Genomic DNA, 20,749 nt, shown 5'->3' with positions numbered 1-20,749 from the left:
CTTTCGTAAACTTAGCCAAAAATCCATAATATTTTAAATAGTACTGGGGAAATAAATCAGCCTAAAAACATAAAGTGCTTTTTCTGCTGAAATCCATGTTTTTGTAACGGGAAATGCGCGTTCTATGTGTCGCTGAAAAAAACTCAATAGCTAAAAGCGTAGCAAACATTTTGGGTGGAGGACAAGTGAAACGGGTTTGTAAGTCAAGTTTGAGTAATTACTGACAGCCTTATGGCAGAGAGACACGAAAAGCAAGTACATAAAAAACTATGATTTTACGTTTGACTTTGGAGGGTATATTGGTACGGCGCAAGTTACAATGACTTCCGTTTCAGGACATCTGACAGAAGCTTCCTTTCCTTCCGAGTATAACAGTTGGAGTTCTGTACCTCAGGACATTCTCTTCGATGCGCGAATTATAACCTCAGTTTCCAAAGTAAGCCCATTTACCTCTGCTTTCTTTGGAAGACACTAACTGTGAATAGAATGCTAATGTTCTTGCTGATAACATAAAAAAAGAAGCGAGGAACGCAACGTATTTGTATATTTGGACTGACTGTGATCGAGAAGGAGAACATATAGGAATGGAAATTACAAACGTTGCAAGAATCAGTAATCCGCAAATTCGTGTCATTCGAGCAGACTTTAACAATTTGGAAAGAAAGTATGGTATTGATGATCCTTTCCTCTACTTTGATTGATTAACACTATACTTAGACACATCATTCAGGCCTCAAAGCGACCAAGAGAGCTATCCAAAGATGCAGCGGATGCAGTTTCAGCAAGGATTGAGCTTGATTTTCGTCTAGGTGCTATTTTTACGCGTTTACAAACATTACAATTGCAGCGTGCTTTTGAAATTCTTCAGAGCAAAGTTATTAGCTATGGACCATGTCAATTTCCTACATTAGGGTTCGTTGTCGATAGATGGCAAAGAGTGGAAGATTTTGTTCCTGAAAACTTTTGGTCCTTGAAGTTAGTTGACAAACGAGAACGGCAAACCGTAAACTTTACATGGAAGAGAAATCGTGTTTATGATAGATTGGCCGCTATTTTGTTTTTAGAACATTGCTTGGACGCAAAAGTTGCTAAAGTTGTCAAAGTGAATCAAAAGCCCACTCGACGATATAAACCGCTCCCCCTATCAACCGTCGAACTCACAAAAATGGGACCTAAATTTCTTCGTATTTCTTCTAAAAAAACTCTTGAGGTAATGTTTTCTGATATTCAAAACCATACATATATTAACATTGTAAACAGTTGGCCGAGAGCCTTTATACAAATGGATTTGTCTCGTATCCACGTACGGAAACTGATCAATTTGACTCCGGCATGGACTTACATGGAATTATCGGCAAACTAACGCCTAGCGAAGACTGGGGGACTTTTGCTCAAGGGTACGTTCTTTGTAAATCCACCGAAAAAGGATTTAGCTAAACAAAAACAGACTTTTAGATGGAAATTTTCGGATTCCTAGAAAGGGAAAACATAATGATCGAGCACATCCTCCCATTCATCCGATCAGTTTTGTTCATCGTTCTGCCTTACAGAGCCAAGACCATTGGAGAGTTTACGAACTCATCACCAGAAGGTTTTTAGCATGCTGCTCTGAAAATGCTATTGGAGCAGAGACGATTATCGAGCTTCAGATGGGTGATGAACTCTTTTCTCAAAAAGGCTTAATTATTTTAGAGCGGAATTACCTAGATGTTTATCCTTATGACAAATGGACTGGAACTGGACAGCTTCCTGCTTACCAGGTCGGAGAGGAAATAATGCCTAACATGCTCAACATTATTGATAGCGTTACAACATCACCTTCGTATTTAACCGAACCAGAGCTCATTGCACTAATGGATGTAAACGGAATCGGTACAGACGCAACTATGGCTGATCATATCGAAAAAGTTCAAGAACGAGAATATGTAGTCAAGCGGAAAAAGCGTGGTGCAGCCACAGAGTTTGTCCCCAGCTCCCTCGGGATTGCTTTAGCAAAAGGTTATGATGAAATTGGGCTTGAATGGAGTTTGACCAAACCATTTTTAAGAAAAGAGATGGAAGTCCAACTAAAGAATATTGAAACCGGACACTTGGATCGAGATGCACTGGTACAAATGACACTTTCTCAGTTCCGGGACGTTTTCCATTTGACCAAGCAAAGGTTCGATTGTTTGAAAAACGTAAGTAATTTCAAAGAAACCTTTCTTTATTTACTACTGAATTCATTTCATCCATATACTAACCAAAAAAATTACAGAGTTGCCGATTATACCTTATTGAACTTAACGAAGGCTAATGTGTCCATCTTAAAGATATGACACTCGTAGACATCTGAAACCTTTTCCAATACACTTCATTTTGTTGTTTTTTGGTGGTAAATACTGCGTATCTGCTTATTTCTTACGAACGAACGTACTACACCTGAAAGAAGATGTCTGACAAGCAGCAATCCGTCACCGTTCACTATGGAAATCAAAGAATTCGCATGCCAGTTGACTTGAACGAAACTCTTGGAAGTTTTATTGAAGATTTGGTACGAAAAGCAGACATCCATGAAAAGAAAATCAAGCTTTTTTACGCAGGAAAACGATTGAAGGACAACAATACACCACTGTCAAAATTTGGTTTGAAGAACCATAGTAAGATCTTGTGTATAAAACCACAGAAGCAGCATCTCCCTGAAAGAGAGACAGGAGAAAAGGGTGCTCAAAGTGAAGAGCAGAATCCCGCGTACTCACGTATATTGGGCGAAATTCAGGCCATTGACGAATACATCAGCAAAGACCTTACACCTATTTACAACACTTATCTTCATGAGAGTTTCGACGATAAACAGAAGAAGGATAAGCAAAAGCTGATGGCTTATGAGCTTTTGTTGCAACAACTATTGAAATTGGATGGCGTCGATGTTATGGGAAGTGAAAAACTCCGCACGAAACGAAAAGGTCTTGTAGCGAAGATCCAAAAAATGCTCGATGATGTGGATGAGATAAGCAAGAAACATTCCATTTAAGTTATAAGCGCTTGTTATGCGTTGTTCCCAGGGTTGATTCACCTGTTTCGATTCGTGTTTAAACATAACTTTCCCATGCTTTATATATGCATTTGCTCAATCTTTTTCACTTTAAACCCTTCTCATTATTTTTTGAAACGATGACATGAATTTATGACAATGCGGTGGACTTACGAAAAAATACGACCCGGCCTCAATTTTTGCATGCAATTAGAACAGTTAGAGTAACATAGAATGTTTCAAGTAAAAGTTGCCAAACTCTTTGCAATTACTTTTAGTGAAATAATTAAATCCAGTATCTGACTCTATGTTAAAAGTAATCATAAACTATATATATATATGTACAAAGCATGTTCCAAGAATGATTGACTCTAATCACGTCAAACTGTACCCGACCAAAAATTTTTTTTTTTTTTTTTTTTGGCATCATCTAAAGAGTTACGGAAGAATATCAAAGAAACCGGATCCTTCGTATGCTAAAAGAGATTTACTAGCCTCTTGCAATTTTGTACCCGCTACGGATGCTGCTTGAACTAGTGAAATATAGCGCTCAGCAGTTATGGCTCTTCCAGTGGAGGCATAACCACCTCCCATGCTAATGGTTCGAGTATAAGACGTAGTGCCATCGGGTAAAACACCCACCGCATAGGTGGCCTGAGCAACATTGGCTTCATCCACTGTTGGGTCTATGAGTAAAATGTGGTCGACACTACTTGCAGTAATAATAACAGACAAGTTCTCTAGACCTTGCAAAGGAACGGCATTGTCCCATTCGGAGTCGACATCGTATTCTTCAGAAGGCTCAAACTTACTGCTCCCCAACACCATTTCAGTAACATTTGGAGTGGATATTTTAGGTATTTTAGTTGTTTGTAGAGCCAGCGAAGTAGCCAAACTCAACGCAGAAAGAATGTTTTCATTAGGAACAGCACAGAGCATCACAATTACGTCTACATGGATCCTCCATGCTTTTGAAGGTGTAAATTTTAAATAGTCCACAGGAAGTGCGTCCAAAACGTCCTGTAAGGCGCTTGTAAGAGATGATGGAAGGTGGTCTGTTTCTCGATTTTGAATTGTAACTGAAGGAGAACTAGCATTTCAAGTTAGTTTCTAGTTCTATATACAAATAAGATCATAGTTTTATTGTTCAATTTTCCAACAGCAAAGCAAAAAAGCCTTTTTTTGATTCTTCCTTCCTTATTATTATTTCAACACTTACACATCAACAGAAGCCTCGAAAGCCCCTCCATGAATCGTTGCATCTGCAACGTCTGCCTTAATTCCGACTAAAACCTCGACTGTAGATCCCCATTTTATTCGAGCTGATCCATGAGCTCCAGGCAGAATGTTGACTTGCCCAGACAAAGCCCGTAGCTGGTCAATGGAGCGGCCATCATTCCGAATTGGCGGTTCAAACGCAGTCAACGACTGACGCGTGTAGGATAGTTCTGGCAAGGACAATTGCATCGGTTTGGTAAATGACAACTCGATTCACTTGAACGTTGTCAAGACCATAAATACGGATCACCCTTCGAGTATGGTAAAATGATTTACGAACTCTGCTCCATTACGGAATTTGCTGCGTCTAATAAGCAATGCAAAGAAAAAAAAAATATGTATTGAAAAAAGCATCATTAAAATAGAATAAAATAAATCAAATCAAGTTAAACAAAGATCTCTTTCTCTTGAATGCTTTGCAAAAAAACATTGGAAAAAGAAGGGCATATTCATAAAGGATAAGTCTTCAGCTCAATGGTACTATTGCTGAATCAAAGAAAGTGCTGGGTCATTATAAAATTAGGCCCAAGGTAGAAAAGAATTGACATAAAAAGCTTATGGGCTTTCAGGCAAGGCTTCATAAGAGGCCTCTTTCAGTCCAAACAGCTGAAGTTTACGACAAGCATAAATTCCAGATAATCCCAAAACCGTTAATCCAACGGGAAGAAGACTTAAATACAACCATTTGCTATGTTGTGCATTTCCTGGATCTGGCAGATGTTCTGGAGGAGTAAGTAAACGTTGAATATCATTGTCAAAGAAAGCCGCAGCCAACGCTTTCATCTCCATCGGATGATCATAAGAAACCATATGGCTCGCTTTTGCAATACGGGCAAACGTCAAGTTTCGGGCCTGAATATAACTTCCTGCTGGCTCATCAGAGGAACCCATGTTAAACCAAGGAAACCAAGAAGTATTTCCAAAACCAACTTCACCATTCCATTCCAAAGAATTAAGCAAATCTTCACCTGACAAATAGTTACAAAGAAAGTCGTTTTCACCGTAAAATAACATTACCGGAACTTTCGACGCCAAATCCTTAATGAGATTTGCAGATGAATCAATTCCTTCACGAGCATAACCATTTGAAACGTCATTGCTGCACTCTTTCCACTCCTTTACATAGGTGGTATTTACATGCAACGCTTGCAATACCTCGGGCTTGCTTAAATAAGGAGTCAAGGACTCAAGTTCCATGGGCCAGTCCATGCCACAAAGAGGATAACTAGATTCTAGACTAATGTCATACATATTCATGCACGTTTTTCCCGGTTTATCTGAAACCATAAACATTATATCGTAAAGAAAATTTTCACATTTTTCAACGTCGCCTGAGCCAGATTCCATTTGCTTAAGGGCCAACATACAATCCGCCCATGCATGATGGAGATATTGACCCTGTTCAGAATACAAATCTAATTTTCCTTTTTCTACCAAATAGTTCAGATAGGTATTGTAATGAGAAATAGGTTGAATCCACCCATTTCCGATAGCTAGGCCACCCAAACGAGCCAAATCCTTTTCTATGAGCCTTGAAGCTACGTATGGAATATACTGGCCAGCGTAAGATTCACCAGCTATGTACCAAGTGTCGTTAGCCCGTTCAGGAAATTCGGTCAGAAATTTCTCAAAGAAGACAGAGAATTCTTCGGCCATTTTATCATTATCGCTCATGTAGTTATCATCTAACGAGTATGAAAATCCAGTCCCTTTTGGCTGATCAACAAACAGAATATTACCAAATTCATCCCATCGTCCTGAATTTAATTGGAATGTATCATTTTCTCCAATTCGTAAAGGCCCAACTTCCATTAAGGAACCATCTTCTGAAGAGCATCCCGGACCACCATTTAACCATATTATCTATACAACACATTAGTAAATCTAATTATCTTTTATATCAAATTACTCAGAGTATATTTGCTAATGAAACGTACAGTCCTATTTGTATAAGTAGTATTTGCTGATTCAAACATCCAGAAGAAGAGATCCCCGTTTAGCTGTTCATCTTCTCCCAAATTACCAGAATACATTCTTTGTTTGTAGTCTTCAGGAATTCCCGGTAGAGAATCCACGAGCCAGGACTTTTGCTGTTCATCACCCTCTGTTACAGCAAGTCCAAAGAGAGCAAATAACGCGCTTAAAAGAACCCATATTTTAGGAAAAAAGAACATTATGTAAAGAATGTATATAAATCCACCATAAAACTATTCAATTCCTCCTCCAATTGAGGAACGAAGGATACGGGGAAAGTGGAACTTGCTTTGCTTGATTTTAAAGATAGTCCTTCGAAAACGTTGGAGCTCTGTAAAGCAAAAGCAGGAAAATTAGAAAAGACAGGATGGAAGAGAGGAATATTAAAAAATATCGAATGAAAGTGATTCATTGCATCTATTATAAACAGTATAAACATTTAAACCGAAATCAAAGCAAACGCCAACGTTCTGTTCTAGCCCAGGATATGTATAAACAGAACGTTGAAAGGTAGTTCTATAGAAATCTAAAACAATAAAAATACCATTAGGAAATTTATTCAAAGTTTTGAGTGGCTGATGCGAATCTCTCAAGCTCACGCAGAGCAGCATGTGAAGCAATGCTTTCTTGAGCAAGTAATACACCATCATGCAAAGATTCTGCTAGTCCGGCAACATGTAATAGCATAGCTGTATTTATCAAGACATAATCCAAGACAGGATGGTTTTTAGGGAGCATATTGGATAACATCTTTTCAAGAAGCACAGCATTAGCAGATGGGGTTCCGCTAGCAACACTAGATAAAGGATGACGAGGAAGATGGAATGACTCAGGAGTTAAAATCATTTGAGTAATTTGACCATCCTTAACCAACCAGGCATGAGTAGGACCAGCAGGAGAAATTTCATCCAAACCTTCCTCACCACATACTACGAAAGAACGATCAGCACCGAGAAGCAAAAGAGCTCGAGCAAATGTTGGTACAAGACTCGGGTGACTCACACCGATAATACGAGCATAAGTTGGCACGGGATTGAGCAAAGGACCGACTAGGTTGAATATGGAAGGAACACCAATTTCTTTACGGACCGGGGCAACCACCTTCAGTCTCGGATGACATTGAGGAGCAAATAAAAACGAGAATTTCGATTCATCTGTGATGGCAATCAGATTTTTCGCAGTGACATTCAGTAAATCACAACCAAACGACATTAGCAGATCAGCAGATCCACTGGACGAAGTAGAGGCCTTGTTTCCATGCTTGCAAACGTGTGCTCCTGCACCAGCAGCGATAATAGCGGAAGCAGTGCTGACATTAAAGGTATTATGACCATCGCCTCCTGTGCCAACTATATCAATGAATTTCGGTTGTATGGAAGATATACCTTCAACCGGAATCGAATACGACCGAATAACATTGACTGTCGACATTAAAACCTCGGGGCGCTGTTCAACTCTTGTTAAACGCATGGCTGTAAGAAAGGCACCAATTTGGACAGGATTCGACTTTTCTTGTAGGATATCGTGGAGCGCAGACTCAATTTCATTCACGGGAATCTCCTGTCCTGTCCTGTCCATAACTTGCATAGCTCTGCGAACAGCAGCGCTTGATAAACTCATCTTGAAAAGTACTTTCACCAAGAAAAACACAAGAGCCCAACCAATTCAAATAAAAAAGGTAGAAAATTACAAAAAATTAAAGAAGAAAAATGAGAAAGGAGCTAAATCGTACTCAACATACGATTCCAATTGCTGAGAACAAGAGAACAAGTCAGTACAATTTAAAGCCTTAATATATATGTATCTTGCCAAACCACACCTCGATTTTAAAAGTAATGTTTACGATAGTTTGCCTTGAGACTAGGTTTGTAAAGAACAAGAGCGAAAAGTATCCAAACCAAATTCAAAGTATTAAGATACAGAAATCGCTTTCGTCAAGTCGAAAGGTTCTAAAAATATAGCCTGTCTTAAAAAAAACAAAACGAGAATGAATTAGACTAGTGTATTTAGCATAAATTAGGGGTTTGCTTGACTTTTGTAAAAAGAACCCACAGTTGTTTTATTAGGAAAGGTGAACCAAAACCGATCCAAAAACGCTGCTTCATTCAAGTCAAGATCTATGGAATCTAACTATAAAATAAGATAATAGATATCATGAAATTCAGCATTTGCTTGTAATTTTTGCCAAATCATGCAAAAATTTGATCCACATCCACATCTTAGTATGATTTTACAATATCCAAACTCATAAAATGATATATTAAGAGGATACTTGAATTTGGTAGCAATCATAAGGAGAGTTTTAAAATTCAATGCTTTTTCTACTTTCTTCTTTTTTATCTTTTAAATTAATTCTTTTTCTATATTTTGGTGTTTTGTGATGTTTCTGGCACACCAAACCGTAAGTAAAGCGTACTACAACTTCAGAGCAACCTTGTGTTTTCTGCCAGTAAAAGGATTATACCACACTCAAATCCATTGAATTGCGAATTTCATTCAATTTCATACTAAGTTTTTTATTACATTTCTCTATCCTTGCATTTTTCTGATTCTCTTGTTATTTCTTTGAAAGTTCACAAACCTCTTTCAGCCCATCCATATACTATTTCCTTCGTATCCTATTAGCACTTTATGTTGCAGAACTTTGCATTTCAAGCTCTTCGACTTGGGCGGTCGAATTTTCGACGCACAGGTGCTGTGAAGAGTTTTGGTTTTCGTTACAAAAGCGATACATCATCCTCTTTGAATCTGTTTACACCTGTGTGGAAAGACCAAGCAGCTAATACTATCATCAAATTTGTTCCTCAGCAAATGGCGTATGTGGTGGAACGCATGGGTCGTTTTTCTAGGTAAGCAAAAGTAATAATCCCCTCTCATCATCGCTAATGCTTCTTTTCACGAATAGAATCTTGACTCCTGGTCTTGCTTTTCTTGTCCCTGTTGCAGATAAAATTTCGTATATTCACTGCTTAAAGGAGCGCGCTTTGGAAATTCCTACCCAGTCTGCCATTACTTTGGATAATGTTTCTATAGGCTTAGATGGCGTTCTATATATTCAAGTGTATGATCCATATAAAGCAAGTTATGGTATTGAAGATGCGGATTATGCCATTTCACAACTAGCTCAAACAACAATGCGTAGTGAGATTGGACGGCTTACGCTCGACCATGTTTTACGAGAACGACAATCTTTGAATGAACATATATCGGAAGCTATCAACAAAGCTGCTGAAAATTGGGGAATTCGCTGTCTGCGCCATGAAATTCGTGATATTCGTCCACCCGAAAGTGTTGTGATGGCCATGCATCAACAAGTATCTGCTGAGCGCCAAAAGCGTGCAGAGATTTTGGCTTCTGAAGGAAAGAGGCAGTCTGTGATCAACGTTGCAGAGGGTGACAAACAATCAGAAATTTTAGATTCTGAGAGCCAAAAGATTCGAACCATTAATGCCGCCTTGGCGGAAGCTCAAGCAATTCGTGAAAGGTAAAATTTTACATTCTTTTAAAATATATTACTAACCTTGTTTAATAGGGCTTTTGCTACAGCAAAAGGAATTGATGTTTTGTCAGATATGATTTCCCAAAAGGACCATGGGGCTGATGCTGTTAACTTGCACGTTGCTGAACAATACCTGAAGAATTTTGGAAACCTTGCAAAGACTTCCAATACTATGATTCTTCCTGCAACTGCTAATGACATCTCTTCTATGGTAACTCAAGCTCTGTCCATCTACAAGCAAGTGTCGAATTCTCCAGCACCTTCAAATTCCCTGCATAAAGAGATTTCTTCCCTGAAGTCGAATTCTGCAGAAACGGATATGAAACGCTAAGCGTTGGAATAACGATTTTTATTTTTTCATCTTTACGAATCTAGATGTATATGTGTAAATAAAATATACAATGAGCATCCTTTCAATATACTTCAATTTCTCAAGAATGTAATACAATAATGTAATGTGAAAGTAAGTAAAAAAAATAAAATAAATTAAATTACAAAAGACATACATGCTATGGCATGTAAGACTTATATATGAGAGAGTGTGAGAGGGAAAGAAAAAGGCAAACAATCATAAGGGAGCAAACATAAAAAAGAAAAGTAAGTTATATATACGTATATGTACATAGAAAAAAAAAAGGGTTAAGCAAGCCAGAAAATCTAAAAATTAGAAGCATAAGTAATTTGTGGGATTCTTTCTTGCTTGACTTCAGGGTCATCTTGAAAATTTCCATCACTTTCTTCGTTATTTTTTTTATTAGCCAAAAGACGAGGTCCCCATATACGTGCTACCACCATGACGATGGCAAAGACAAACACACTTCCCACAATCACGCCGACTAAAATTCCAATAAGAGCACCAGCACTGCCGTAGGGAGAATAAGATTGAGGAACCAAAGAGGCTAAACCACTCTGCGCGGGTATAGTAGAAGCCAAAGAGGTATATTGGAAAATAGTTGTAATGAGCGTAGTAGGTTGAATGGTCACATATTCAGTGATAAACCCGTCCGTAGCATTTTTATGAGACGAGGAAACAGAGGTCCCAGAAGCATCAGAAGTGCTAATAATATCGGAGATAGAGGATGAAGTTTTACCGGAAGACAAAGACTTTCGATTGCTGGAACTAGAGGTACTACTAGAAGAATCCGAAACACTCATTGCACCTGCTCTGCGAACCAAAGACGTAGGCAGCGTAGTAAATACATTCTGTTTACGAATCGGAGAGGATAGCGAAAGTCTGGGTGAGGCCTTTGCAGCAAGAAAGAAAACTTTCAAATGGAAAACACACAGCAAAAAGATGAATGGGAAACGCATGCGTTTAAAATTATAAGGTATTTGGAAAACAGCAAAATGAGGTGTAGTAGAGGACGTGTAAAGGAACGCGTGACCTAACTCTAGCTTTGAAAGAAAACTTTTGTCGCTTGTTAAATAAAAAGAGCGATTTTTCAAGGAATGAAAAAAAAAAATCTATTATAAAACCAAACACGAAGTTGACTGATTCCAGTGAAGAAAAAGGTGCTGGGTTAATAATTTGAAGAGAAGATATAATAATTGTAAGGAATCCGTACAAGTTTAGCACCGACTTTCGAAATTTTCTCCTAGAGCAGAGCTCTTCTTTAGCTTCTTAATGAAATATACGCAAGTATCTGGGAGAGGATGTAACAGAAAACTGACTGAACGTACGCAAAGTGGCTCGAGTTTCAAATTCTACGAAAAAATTTCTTCCATAACATTTCCCTAAACGTTCGCTGTTTATTCTTTCCAAATAAAGCAATTTAATTGCATGAATTCTTATAATCCGAGTGAAACAGCATATACGCTAAGGTTAACTTGGGAAAGTCCCTTAATGACACCGACTCATTCATATTTACCGAAGTTACCGAGGTCACCGAGCTTACCGGGAAGTCATCTAACTGCCTCAACGTAATTCGTAACTGGGTAGAACCATCCACCTTTGGAATCCAATTTGCATTTCTGGAGAGAACAAGAACCGAACTATTCTCTATAATAGTTAATTGTAGTAATCTAAGTATGTAAAGAAAAGTCTGAAGAAGATTGCAATCTTTTTTCTGCGATAACAGAAGGCTGGATATTGGAGATGTGGAAGTTTTTGTATGGAACCTTGTTACAGCCTCAGCGAGTCTTTTCGGATACTTATAAGAAACGATTATGGAAGGTTTAGTTGCTAACGTTTCAGATTTCGTCATTAATAATGAGTATCGAATGCAGTGGAGAATTGTACTTTTATCCTCCATTCACGACTATGTCGAAGGAGCTAATTTCGGTGTATAATCCTCATGAGGAACCTGTCATCTTTAAAGTGAAAACGACTGCTCCTAAGCAATATTGTGTCCGTCCCAACTCTGGACGAATTGATGCCAAGTCCAGCGTCAACGTACAAGGTATGGTTTTAAAAGTTATACTTGGGATTTTTTGTGATACTTGAACGTGCGTCCCTAAAATGCCTGGCTGTACTTTTCTTTGTATTTTTGTTGATAATGACCTAACCAACATCATAGTCTTGCTTCAAGCCATGAAAGAGGAACCTGCTCCTGATTTCAGATGCCGTGATAAATTTTTGATCCAGAGCATGGGAATTGGCAACGAAAACACGGAAGGTGTTGAAAACTACCAGGACTTTTGGACCGAAATGGAAAAGCACGGTAGCCCCGTTCATGATCGTAAAATTCGATGTGTCTACCAAGTCAACCAGACCCGTATTCCTGCTTCATCCGAAAAGCAAAATGAGAACACTGCAGATGCTTCCAATGCTACTGACTCCCCTAATAGTGCTGACATTGGTGCTGCAGGTATTGCTCCTACCGCTGCTGCCCTCTCTTTGGATGACACCAAAAATGACTTCAGCAATGACAAGGTTGACCCTACTGTTGATGAAAGCTTGCGATCTGCTGTTTCCGACGCTGGAGTGAACCAATCTTTCAACGATAGTCCTGTCAAGGATGCTGAAAAAACTGGTGTTCCCGTGGACTCCGACTTCACAGACAACGGGGCTCAAAACACCTTAGATACTACTGCTCCTGAGCCCGTTCGTCGTAACATTTCTACTACTCCACCCTCCCACGCTCCCCCTCCTGTTCCTAGCAAGGAAGCCAACCATTTTGTCCAGCAAACGATGGTAGCAAGCGGTGATGACGTCCCTGCTACTGTTGGTGATGACACTCGTGAAGCTGTCAATGTAGACCAAGGTGTGGTTGCTCCCTCACAAAAAGAAGATGTTGTCGCCAAGGATACTAAGCCTGCTTACTCTGCTGAGCCTTCCACCATCGCTAATGCCGCTATAACCAACACTCCAGGTATTCCACCTAATGTTGTCGTCGTTCTTTGTCTCATTTTCTTCCTCATTGGCTATCTGTTCTTTTAAGAGACCGTGTAGGTAGATACTGACTATAAACCGATTTCAATGCTGTTTTGATTGGAAACTTGTATGCAGTAAAATTTACTATTCTTTAATTAAAGTTACTATCGCTCTTTCGCCCGGCAGACAATATATTCTTCTCTGGTACATGTATTGTTAATACCTTTTTCTTCGTGTCTTCTTTATAGAAATCCTTTTTGCTTGTTGATCAAATAATACTAGTCTATAACTAGAACGAAATAAACCAGTTCTCATTATCATAGTCAAAAACACACACGTGAAGAAGGACTAACTAGCATTGATGATTAGATATTAATTGAATTTATATTCTCATCTTAAACTGTTTATTATGTTATGTTATCACTATTAAAAAGGGATTTTTACTGAAATATTTGCTCATTGGAAAAAGTTCGTAGACAAAAATGAGGCCAAAGACAGGATTGGGTATCATAAAGGATGTAGGGTATATTTGCGGCGCAACAGGTCACTGGGAAGCAAAAGATAGTTTTTATTCCTTTAACTTTTCTATTTCGGAAAGTATAGGGCTATTGTGTCTCCGGAAAATATTTGCTTTATAAGGATGCGCAGGACCATCATATATATGTAGTCGATTCATGCGCATGTCCCACAGACGATTCTTTGGAAGCATTCCTCCTACGGCTCTTCTCAAAAGTTCTCTGTAACCTTTCTTTTTTACCATTTCCTCCATCGTCCATTCCTTTAAGTTACCAGGTCGTCCTGAATGGGAGTAATATTTATGCTGTTCAAGTTTTCGGCCAGAAATTCGAACATTTTCGCAGTCTGTAACTACGACAACGTCTCCACAATCTGCAGCAGGATGATAAATAGGCTTGTGCTTGCCCATTAATGTTATAGCAATATTCGACGCGAGACGTCCTAATGGAATCCCCTTTGCGGAAACATGATGCCAAACCTTTGCATAGGCCAATGCCGTCTAAATGAGATTAGTAACTGTGCTATTGATGGAAAAATTCTACTCATACCTGTCCATTAAGTGTAGACATAGCAATTCCTTAATTCCCTGACTCAAAGACGCGAATTTTTCCAAGAAAACAAATTTTCCAATTTCAAAAAGTATACAAAAAAGAAATAATGAAAGAACCCTGTAAGTTTTTTGATACAAAAATCTCCAAGGTCGGTTTGTTCTTGGTAAACTTTTTAGCAGCAATGTGCAACGCACAATGAGCAGCGTTAATAGGAAGATGTTTGAAGGCAAGGTTGGAGATGGTAAGAAATTAGTTATAATTTTTTAATTGAAATGTATAGAAGTAAAAAATATAAATTCATAGATCTGGTTGATTAATTTATCTACTTTTTCAATGTTACTCAAATTTATGGAAAAGCTATTAGCAGGAAGATATTAGCGACTAGAAGAAATGCTAGGACGAAAAGAAATTATGTTTCATTTAACTGAGCCATTGTTAGTCTTTCAGGACCATACAAAAAGCTTCTGCTGTGTATTAAGGTGCTAAGAGAAGAAATAGAGGAACACAAGTACCGACTTAACTCATGTAAAAACAACGAACCATCTCTTTCACCAAATAATTCGTTGAATTCATGAACCGTTTGTTCCTCCGAGATGGATTGTCGCTTTAGAAGGCCAAGAATATACTCACGCAAAAACAATGTTTGCTCATAGTCCATATAATCAAATACCATCAACTCCGTTGTAAGAAAAGCATCTGCCCGTCCCTGTAAGGAAGAATCCAAACAAAACTGGTCGGGTGTAAATCCACGGGAATATCTACTATTTTCAGGATGAGAGGTCATGGAAATACTGGGCCATCCTGCCTCATAAATCCGTCGTCGAACAACAACGATATTTGTTGCGTTCTCAGAAGCTACACCATAAATGGAATCTCCGTTTAAAGAAGAAGAAGCCCTGCTTATCTGCTTCTTTCGACGGGACAAAAAAGAGTGTGGATACCACTTTTTCCATCCGCCAGACCCAGCAAAGTCATAATAAACACAGTCTACTGATTGTTTGCAAATCGGGCATGTCAATGATTTCTCTAACCATTGGCGAATACATTCATAGTCAAACTGATCATGTCGGCAAGGCGACAATTGAGCCCGGCGGCCGTCATGTTCCAAACAAATCACACAGTGTCGGCGAAGACGCCCTACTCCATATTCTGATTTCAATCGCCGTTTTTTCGTAAGCAATCTCTCTTTGTCTTTATCCATATGCTAGAATCGACTGGAATGTCAACGATGGATCCATCAAGGCGTCTAAGATCCCATTAGACAACAAACCAATCCTTGAATGAAAATATTCACTAAAAAACAAAGGTAAAGTCTAAGAATTCTACGAATAAATCTACTCCACAAAGATCCTAAGAAGTTGGCAAAAGGATTGGTTTGTCTTTATATAAGAGTGAATACGGTTGTATCGTTAGCTAACGTTACACAGATAGCAAACCTGGACACGGTTTGCAAAAATGTAAACAATATGTATAAAAAGGAAAACGGTTGAAATAAAGTCCACTGAGAGACTTATAGAATCAGAAGGTTCTTTCGATGGAAATGAATGAGCTGAAAAGGAAACTGTTTGAAGACTCACATGTGAAAAAAGAGCACTTGGAAACGATAGCATCCTTAGTATTGTACTATTCGTAAGTTACAACAGTGACGCTAGTAAACAAATTGAAATAGAAGAAGAAAAAGAACCGTTCATTCTAAAGGATGATTTGTGAAGTGCATTTGCAGCTTTTGAAACAGCCATAGCTTCTAGTTTTCATTTCAGCTTTAAATATTGCATAATGTAGAAATATACGTCTACGGCCACACCTAGGCGAAAACACCAGTTCCCGTCCGATCACTGCAGTTAAGCGTCTGAGGGTTTCGTTAGTACTATGGTTGGAGACAACATGGGAATCCGGGATGCTGTAGGCTTTTTGCAATTCTTGTTCTTTCGTATGCAAGCATCCTGGAGAGTAATGAAAAGACCGGTGAACATCATGACAAAAAATGCTTTACTTTTCAACATAGAGATATGCATTTCTAATCCTGCTATTTATAATTTAAGCAAACAGTATGATTTCTTTGCTCAAAGTTGCTTTGTTTACTTTTTGTAAAAAATTACGACTCTTTTGGATTATACTATTACGAAAATTACAATGAAAAACCAACGTTGAATAATCGTAACGAGGACTGTGACCAGTCAGTGACATAATGTCGCAGCTTTTATGAATGAGACATGCGAAAAGCCATTACCAAGGTTTTTTCAAAGTCGCATCTTTGGTTTTAACGGGCAGGCCCTTTTGGAATATTCTTTTGCTTTTTTGGAGCGAGGCTCAATTCCCTTTTTCGACAGATTATTGAAACCAGTTCCTACGAACTTTTCTTGGTGATTCTAATTTTTTTGCCTAGACTGCGAACCTAGGTTTTTTTTGCATTGCCATTGTAAATATGAAGAATAATTACGCTCCTGTTTCGAGTTCGGAAGCCTCCTTTAAAACACTCAATGATGAAAAGTCAGGTATTCAATCTTCAGATGGCACACCGCCTCCATATTCAGGTAAGAAGTGTTCAAATAGGGAAGAAAATAGAAGTTGATTAAGTGCATGGTAAAATACTTTAAAAGCTGCCGCAAGTTTACGGGACGAATCTTGTTTGTGTGTTTGTTTTGGGGCTGATAACCTTGTCGATTGCTATAACAAACATGGCCAACACCTTTATCCTTTTGTATACAAAGAAAAGAATTACTTCTAATACATCTATTAGATTCATACAAATTCAGTGATTTGGAGATGGCTGATGGATCCGCTCACAGTTCCGCTGAAGAATCCGCTAATAAATATAAGAGGGCTTTGGAAAATTTTGTAGTCCTATTGTTTATTCTGATTTTTGGCTACTATTCGTTCTTGGTTGGTTTTTATGTTATATTCTTCGTCTATAAGTTTCCTGTGAAAGCGCAAGTCCATTGGGGGCTTTTGGGCGGTTGGGTAACATCTATGATGCTGTTTCTAGCAGGTAAGATAGCGATGTCCATATTTTGAACGACTGACTAATTATTAGGGTCAATTGCAATAAATCCAATAATGCCTGAAGTCCTGATAGGCAATATGCTTGTCGCAGCATTCCATACAGTTGTTTTCGATGCCTTCTGTTTAGCCTCATCTTTTGGACTGAAGAAGTACGGAATGTTTGAAAATTTGAACCCCGCTGTTTACTGGTTGATTTTTATCACAATAAACACATTCTTATTTCTTGTTTTGACGAGTATGTTGTGTATGACTTTAAAATATCCTAACTGTTCTAGCAAATCAAAAGGCACGCGAATGCATGAATTCAAATTTAGTAAACGGCATAAGCGGTTTAGCAAATGGCATAAGCGGTTTAGCAAAGGGCATGAGCGGTTTAGCAAAGGGCATGAGCGGTTTAGCAAGTGCTTTGTCTTGTACTTTTGGTATGTATTCTTTGGATGCTTTTCCTCTCATAATATATTATTAACCTATTTAGAAAAATTTAATGCTCAAGATGAGAGACATTCGAACGAAGAAATCGAACTTCAACCTCTTGATGACCAAAGAACTGAATTTTGAGATTTCATGTTTATTTATTTCTGTAGTCTTGTCGAAACCGTTTTCACTTCTTCTTCGATTTTCGCGCCATCATTGGAAGCATCGATGCTAATTACAGTCCGCCAAGTTCCTATATTCGTATCAAAAAGAATCGCGCGCAGCAAGCAAGGAAACGTTGCATCTAGCATGGTTTTATTTACTTGTTTTTCTTTCACTCCTTCATGAATCTTGTCATTCGTTTCATCTTAATTTATTACTATTTAATGAATTTCGTTGCTTCTATTTTCATAGCGAATACTTCATCAGTGTTCATAGCGTTGTCCATACATTGACCAGAACATTTGATGAAGGTTGCAGAAATGTATATACTTGCAATTGATTCTAATCCTAATCTATGATCTGCAAAGATGTTACTAAGTCCAGGAATGCGGTAAACAAAATCGGTATATGAAGCATTAATTCATTTAGGAAGATCAATCGAGTTGTAAAGGCAAGGCTTTTCCTTCGAAACAGTATGAGAGTCGCATATGAACTACGAAAATTTTTCAATCGCGTGTCTCAGCGATGGGAAACGGCCCTTCAACACGCATCATCGAAACATGAACTGGAGATGCAACATCAGCAACTAAATTTAGTTCTAGTGAACCTCTGCTTCACTTTCATGCATCTTTCGGCGTTCATTTCTGCTGGTCAAGGCTTTCCTTATATTAATTCCTTGTAACCTTTTCCCTTCAGGTAGCATGTTCCTTCACAAGTAGCAAAGGTGTTCCTCTCAGTATGCATTCTCTGTACATGCTGCCTGGGCTTTTTTTGTCTCCTCAGAGAGTTTTTCTTGTTAAATTTCAATCAGATGTTTTCACATACCGAAAAAAACCAACGGCATCTGCTCAACTCACATACTTGCCATTTCAAGGACCGAAGTTGGGACGTTCCTTTCTCAAGTAGTGTACAGCAGGATTAACACATCAGCAAATATGTTTCCCAAAAGATTTGTGAGCAGTGCAAATGATCAAAATTGGCGGTAAGACCATTAAAGAACCACCGATCAAAAAGTTGGCTAACAATGATGAAGGAGCGAACCTTCCTTTTATATGCTGGACGTACTTACTGCAAGTGTCTACGGCCATACCTAGGCGAAAACACCAGTTCCCGTCCGATCACTGCAGTTAAGCGTCTGAGGGTCTCGTTAGTACTATGGTTGGAGACAACATGGGAATCCGGGATGCTGTAGGCTTTTCACTTTTTACCTTACTTTTTGCAGTTTCAGTTTTTTCTCATGTCGTGTTAGTCAGATGCAGTACATCTCGAGCAAGCAAAGTGTAAACCAAGTCTGAGTTTCTTCAAATATATAATAGGGGTTTCTGTACTTTTTGTTTGATACTTTCTCCGTTTCATCTCTACGCAACTGCCATTCATTTAGATATGAATTCACTATTACTTGCCTCATACCTACCTCTCTTCTAACGAATCTCTACCACCACTTATTTTCAACTTAATATGTAATTGTATCCTGGTAGAGTACGAGATCTGTCCAATGCCATTCATGTTGTCTCGACATTGATATTTGAGCTACATCTCTGGAGTTCATGATCTTGTTTTTTGTATTGTACTTCATTGACTTTCGTCGACACTATTTTGTAGACTCGTTTCAGGATCCATAATAATAACAAGAATAAAAGGAAAAGCACAGAAATGAATTGAAGAAGCATGAAATCAACAGGTATACATAAAAAAAAAGAAGAGATCCAAACTTCACTCTTTAAAAGAAGGAAACAAAGATGAAGAAAGAAAAGGATAACCCAAACGAAACAAGCCAGCTCAGCTGTTTTTCTAACATTTCATCAGACGAGAATCCGATGCTTTGACTTGAAGCCGAGCTATAGTTCAACTGCTAACTTAACTGTCACCAGCATCCCAGACAGCGCCTTGGGGATCACCTTCATGAATAGGTTTGGGAGTTTCTCTCTTAAAGAAAGCACCGGAGACAGGACCGTCGGTATCAACCTCAGCGATAGGACTCTCTTAAAGGCAGCTCCCGAGACAGCTCCTTGAGCGTCGCCTTCAACAACTGGTGTTGGAGCATCATTTCTCTTAAATGCTACCTCGGAAGTATTGACTCCAGCGGCACCTCCATGAAGATTGGCAAGAGTAATACATAGAGCCATCATGAGAAGGCTGGTCAAGAAATTGTGCATTTTTAAATGAAAAATCAAAACCAATTTGAAAAAAGGATGGTAATGATGGATGGCTGTGAAACTCATTTACACCCAAGATGTCCCATTTTATATATCTCATAATTGAAAAATTGTCATCCTAAGCCATTTCTTAAATTGCGTCTATAGCATTACCCGAAAGCAAGCAATAGAAACAGATCAATATCAATTGCTTCGAATATACCGCAATCAAGTCATCGCATTGCCACTTGATATAGAAGCTAGTGCCTATTATCTAAGACTCATCGTAGTAAGTGATCTATGCGACAATGCGCAAGGCGGACATTTTTTGTTTCATCGGAGTTTGTTGGTCTATTTTGGCAATTTACAATTCCTATTTTGGCATCTGGCCGGTTAGCTCAAATCGTGACATCTATAAAGATGATGTTAGTTTCATCTAGCCTGCTATGATATGAATTTACAAGCACATGTAATAGCCATTGTGAGATGCCTTACAATAGAAAGTTATTAATCATTTATGTTCATTGACAAATACTTGTGATTAACAGAGTGAAAAAGGATCAATGCTTCAACTTTTGGTTGTGTAAGAGTGAATCCATTTGATAGAGCGTATATCTCTTCAACATTCACCGAACTAGTGTAGAGAGAGAGAGAGAAAAAAAAAAGAAAGATATAGGGAGGAAATCAAGCCGAGCGAGAAGGGTTGCCTGTGATCAATGAAACAAGCTATTGTTGATTTCACAAAACAACGATATGAAGGAAACGAAAACTTCAAAAAAGAATTGATTTTTTGCTTTTGTGGTCAAATTATAGACGAGCAAGTTAATCGGACGTTCAAGTTCAAATACCGGTTATGAACAAATAAAATACAAATAGATCAGACATAAACCA

At 38.4% G+C, this 20,749-nt stretch overlaps 12 protein-coding genes and 2 non-coding genes across 14 annotated transcripts; 7 read left to right on the top strand and 7 right to left on the bottom strand.

The window, feature by feature from the left end:
• Positions 1–113: 113 nt before the first annotated feature.
• top3 (DNA topoisomerase III) lies at positions 114–2,296 on the top strand (the record flags this gene model as incomplete). The annotated part of the gene is made up of 7 exons (XM_056182701.1): positions 114–194; positions 239–436; positions 486–664; positions 718–1,210; positions 1,261–1,397; positions 1,448–2,180; positions 2,258–2,296. The coding sequence occupies 7 exons, from the start codon at positions 114–116 to the stop codon at positions 2,294–2,296; spliced, it is 1,860 nt and encodes a 619-aa protein (XP_056038558.1).
• A 135-nt stretch (positions 2,297–2,431) lies between these two features.
• bag101 (BAG family molecular chaperone regulator Bag101) lies at positions 2,432–3,013 on the top strand (the record flags this gene model as incomplete). The annotated part of the gene is made up of 1 exon (XM_056182700.1): positions 2,432–3,013. One exon carries the CDS (start codon positions 2,432–2,434, stop codon positions 3,011–3,013), a length of 582 nt encoding a protein of 193 aa, XP_056038561.1.
• A 438-nt stretch (positions 3,014–3,451) lies between these two features.
• rrp42 (exosome subunit Rrp42) lies at positions 3,452–4,480 on the bottom strand (the record flags this gene model as incomplete). Its single annotated transcript, XM_056182699.1, has 2 exons — positions 3,452–4,103; positions 4,233–4,480. 2 exons carry the CDS (start codon positions 4,478–4,480, stop codon positions 3,452–3,454), a joined length of 900 nt encoding a protein of 299 aa, XP_056038560.1.
• A 366-nt stretch (positions 4,481–4,846) lies between these two features.
• Positions 4,847–6,465, bottom strand: kex1 (Golgi serine carboxypeptidase; the record flags this gene model as incomplete). The annotated part of the gene is made up of 2 exons (XM_056182698.1): positions 4,847–6,154; positions 6,229–6,465. 2 exons carry the CDS (start codon positions 6,463–6,465, stop codon positions 4,847–4,849), a joined length of 1,545 nt encoding a protein of 514 aa, XP_056038563.1.
• Positions 6,466–6,820: 355 nt separating this feature from the next.
• Positions 6,821–7,885, bottom strand: trp4 (phosphoribosylanthranilate transferase Trp4; the record flags this gene model as incomplete). The annotated part of the gene is made up of 1 exon (XM_056182697.1): positions 6,821–7,885. One exon carries the CDS (start codon positions 7,883–7,885, stop codon positions 6,821–6,823), a length of 1,065 nt encoding a protein of 354 aa, XP_056038562.1.
• A 1,011-nt stretch (positions 7,886–8,896) lies between these two features.
• SOMG_03909 (stomatin) lies at positions 8,897–10,095 on the top strand (the record flags this gene model as incomplete). Its single annotated transcript, XM_056182696.1, has 3 exons — positions 8,897–9,114; positions 9,171–9,749; positions 9,798–10,095. The coding sequence occupies 3 exons, from the start codon at positions 8,897–8,899 to the stop codon at positions 10,093–10,095; spliced, it is 1,095 nt and encodes a 364-aa protein (XP_056038700.1).
• A 326-nt stretch (positions 10,096–10,421) lies between these two features.
• Positions 10,422–11,075, bottom strand: SOMG_03908 (Schizosaccharomyces specific protein; the record flags this gene model as incomplete). The annotated part of the gene is made up of 1 exon (XM_056182695.1): positions 10,422–11,075. One exon carries the CDS (start codon positions 11,073–11,075, stop codon positions 10,422–10,424), a length of 654 nt encoding a protein of 217 aa, XP_056038701.1.
• An 898-nt stretch (positions 11,076–11,973) lies between these two features.
• scs2 (VAP family protein Scs2) lies at positions 11,974–13,143 on the top strand (the record flags this gene model as incomplete). The annotated part of the gene is made up of 2 exons (XM_056182694.1): positions 11,974–12,163; positions 12,281–13,143. 2 exons carry the CDS (start codon positions 11,974–11,976, stop codon positions 13,141–13,143), a joined length of 1,053 nt encoding a protein of 350 aa, XP_056038693.1.
• Positions 13,144–13,645: 502 nt separating this feature from the next.
• On the bottom strand, positions 13,646–14,162 carry mrpl23 (mitochondrial ribosomal protein subunit L13; the record flags this gene model as incomplete). Its single annotated transcript, XM_056182693.1, has 2 exons — positions 13,646–14,092; positions 14,142–14,162. 2 exons carry the CDS (start codon positions 14,160–14,162, stop codon positions 13,646–13,648), a joined length of 468 nt encoding a protein of 155 aa, XP_056037551.1.
• Positions 14,163–14,553: 391 nt separating this feature from the next.
• Positions 14,554–15,345, bottom strand: mrz1 (ubiquitin-protein ligase E3/SUMO transferase; the record flags this gene model as incomplete). The annotated part of the gene is made up of 1 exon (XM_056182692.1): positions 14,554–15,345. One exon carries the CDS (start codon positions 15,343–15,345, stop codon positions 14,554–14,556), a length of 792 nt encoding a protein of 263 aa, XP_056038691.1.
• A 593-nt stretch (positions 15,346–15,938) lies between these two features.
• Positions 15,939–16,053, top strand: SOMG_10084. The gene has a single exon (XR_008803617.1). It is a non-coding gene; the product is annotated as a 5S ribosomal RNA (ribosomal RNA).
• Positions 16,054–16,569: 516 nt separating this feature from the next.
• wtf32 (wtf meiotic driver) lies at positions 16,570–17,705 on the top strand (the record flags this gene model as incomplete). The annotated part of the gene is made up of 5 exons (XM_056182691.1): positions 16,570–16,678; positions 16,885–17,133; positions 17,179–17,382; positions 17,423–17,569; positions 17,623–17,705. The coding sequence occupies 5 exons, from the start codon at positions 16,570–16,572 to the stop codon at positions 17,703–17,705; spliced, it is 792 nt and encodes a 263-aa protein (XP_056038692.1).
• Positions 17,706–18,803: 1,098 nt separating this feature from the next.
• Positions 18,804–18,918, top strand: SOMG_10083. Its single transcript, XR_008803616.1, has one exon. It is a non-coding gene; the product is annotated as a 5S ribosomal RNA (ribosomal RNA).
• A 662-nt stretch (positions 18,919–19,580) lies between these two features.
• SOMG_03903 (uncharacterized protein) lies at positions 19,581–19,879 on the bottom strand (the record flags this gene model as incomplete). The annotated part of the gene is made up of 2 exons (XM_056182690.1): positions 19,581–19,649; positions 19,727–19,879. The coding sequence occupies 2 exons, from the start codon at positions 19,877–19,879 to the stop codon at positions 19,581–19,583; spliced, it is 222 nt and encodes a 73-aa protein (XP_056038697.1).
• Positions 19,880–20,749: the final 870 nt, after the last annotated feature.

The sequence above is a fragment of the Schizosaccharomyces osmophilus genome, chromosome 2 (assembly GCF_027921745.1).
Source record: "Schizosaccharomyces osmophilus chromosome 2, complete sequence".
NCBI lineage: Eukaryota > Fungi > Ascomycota > Schizosaccharomycetes > Schizosaccharomycetales > Schizosaccharomycetaceae > Schizosaccharomyces > Schizosaccharomyces osmophilus.
This window is presented reverse-complemented; position numbering and strand designations above follow the sequence as displayed.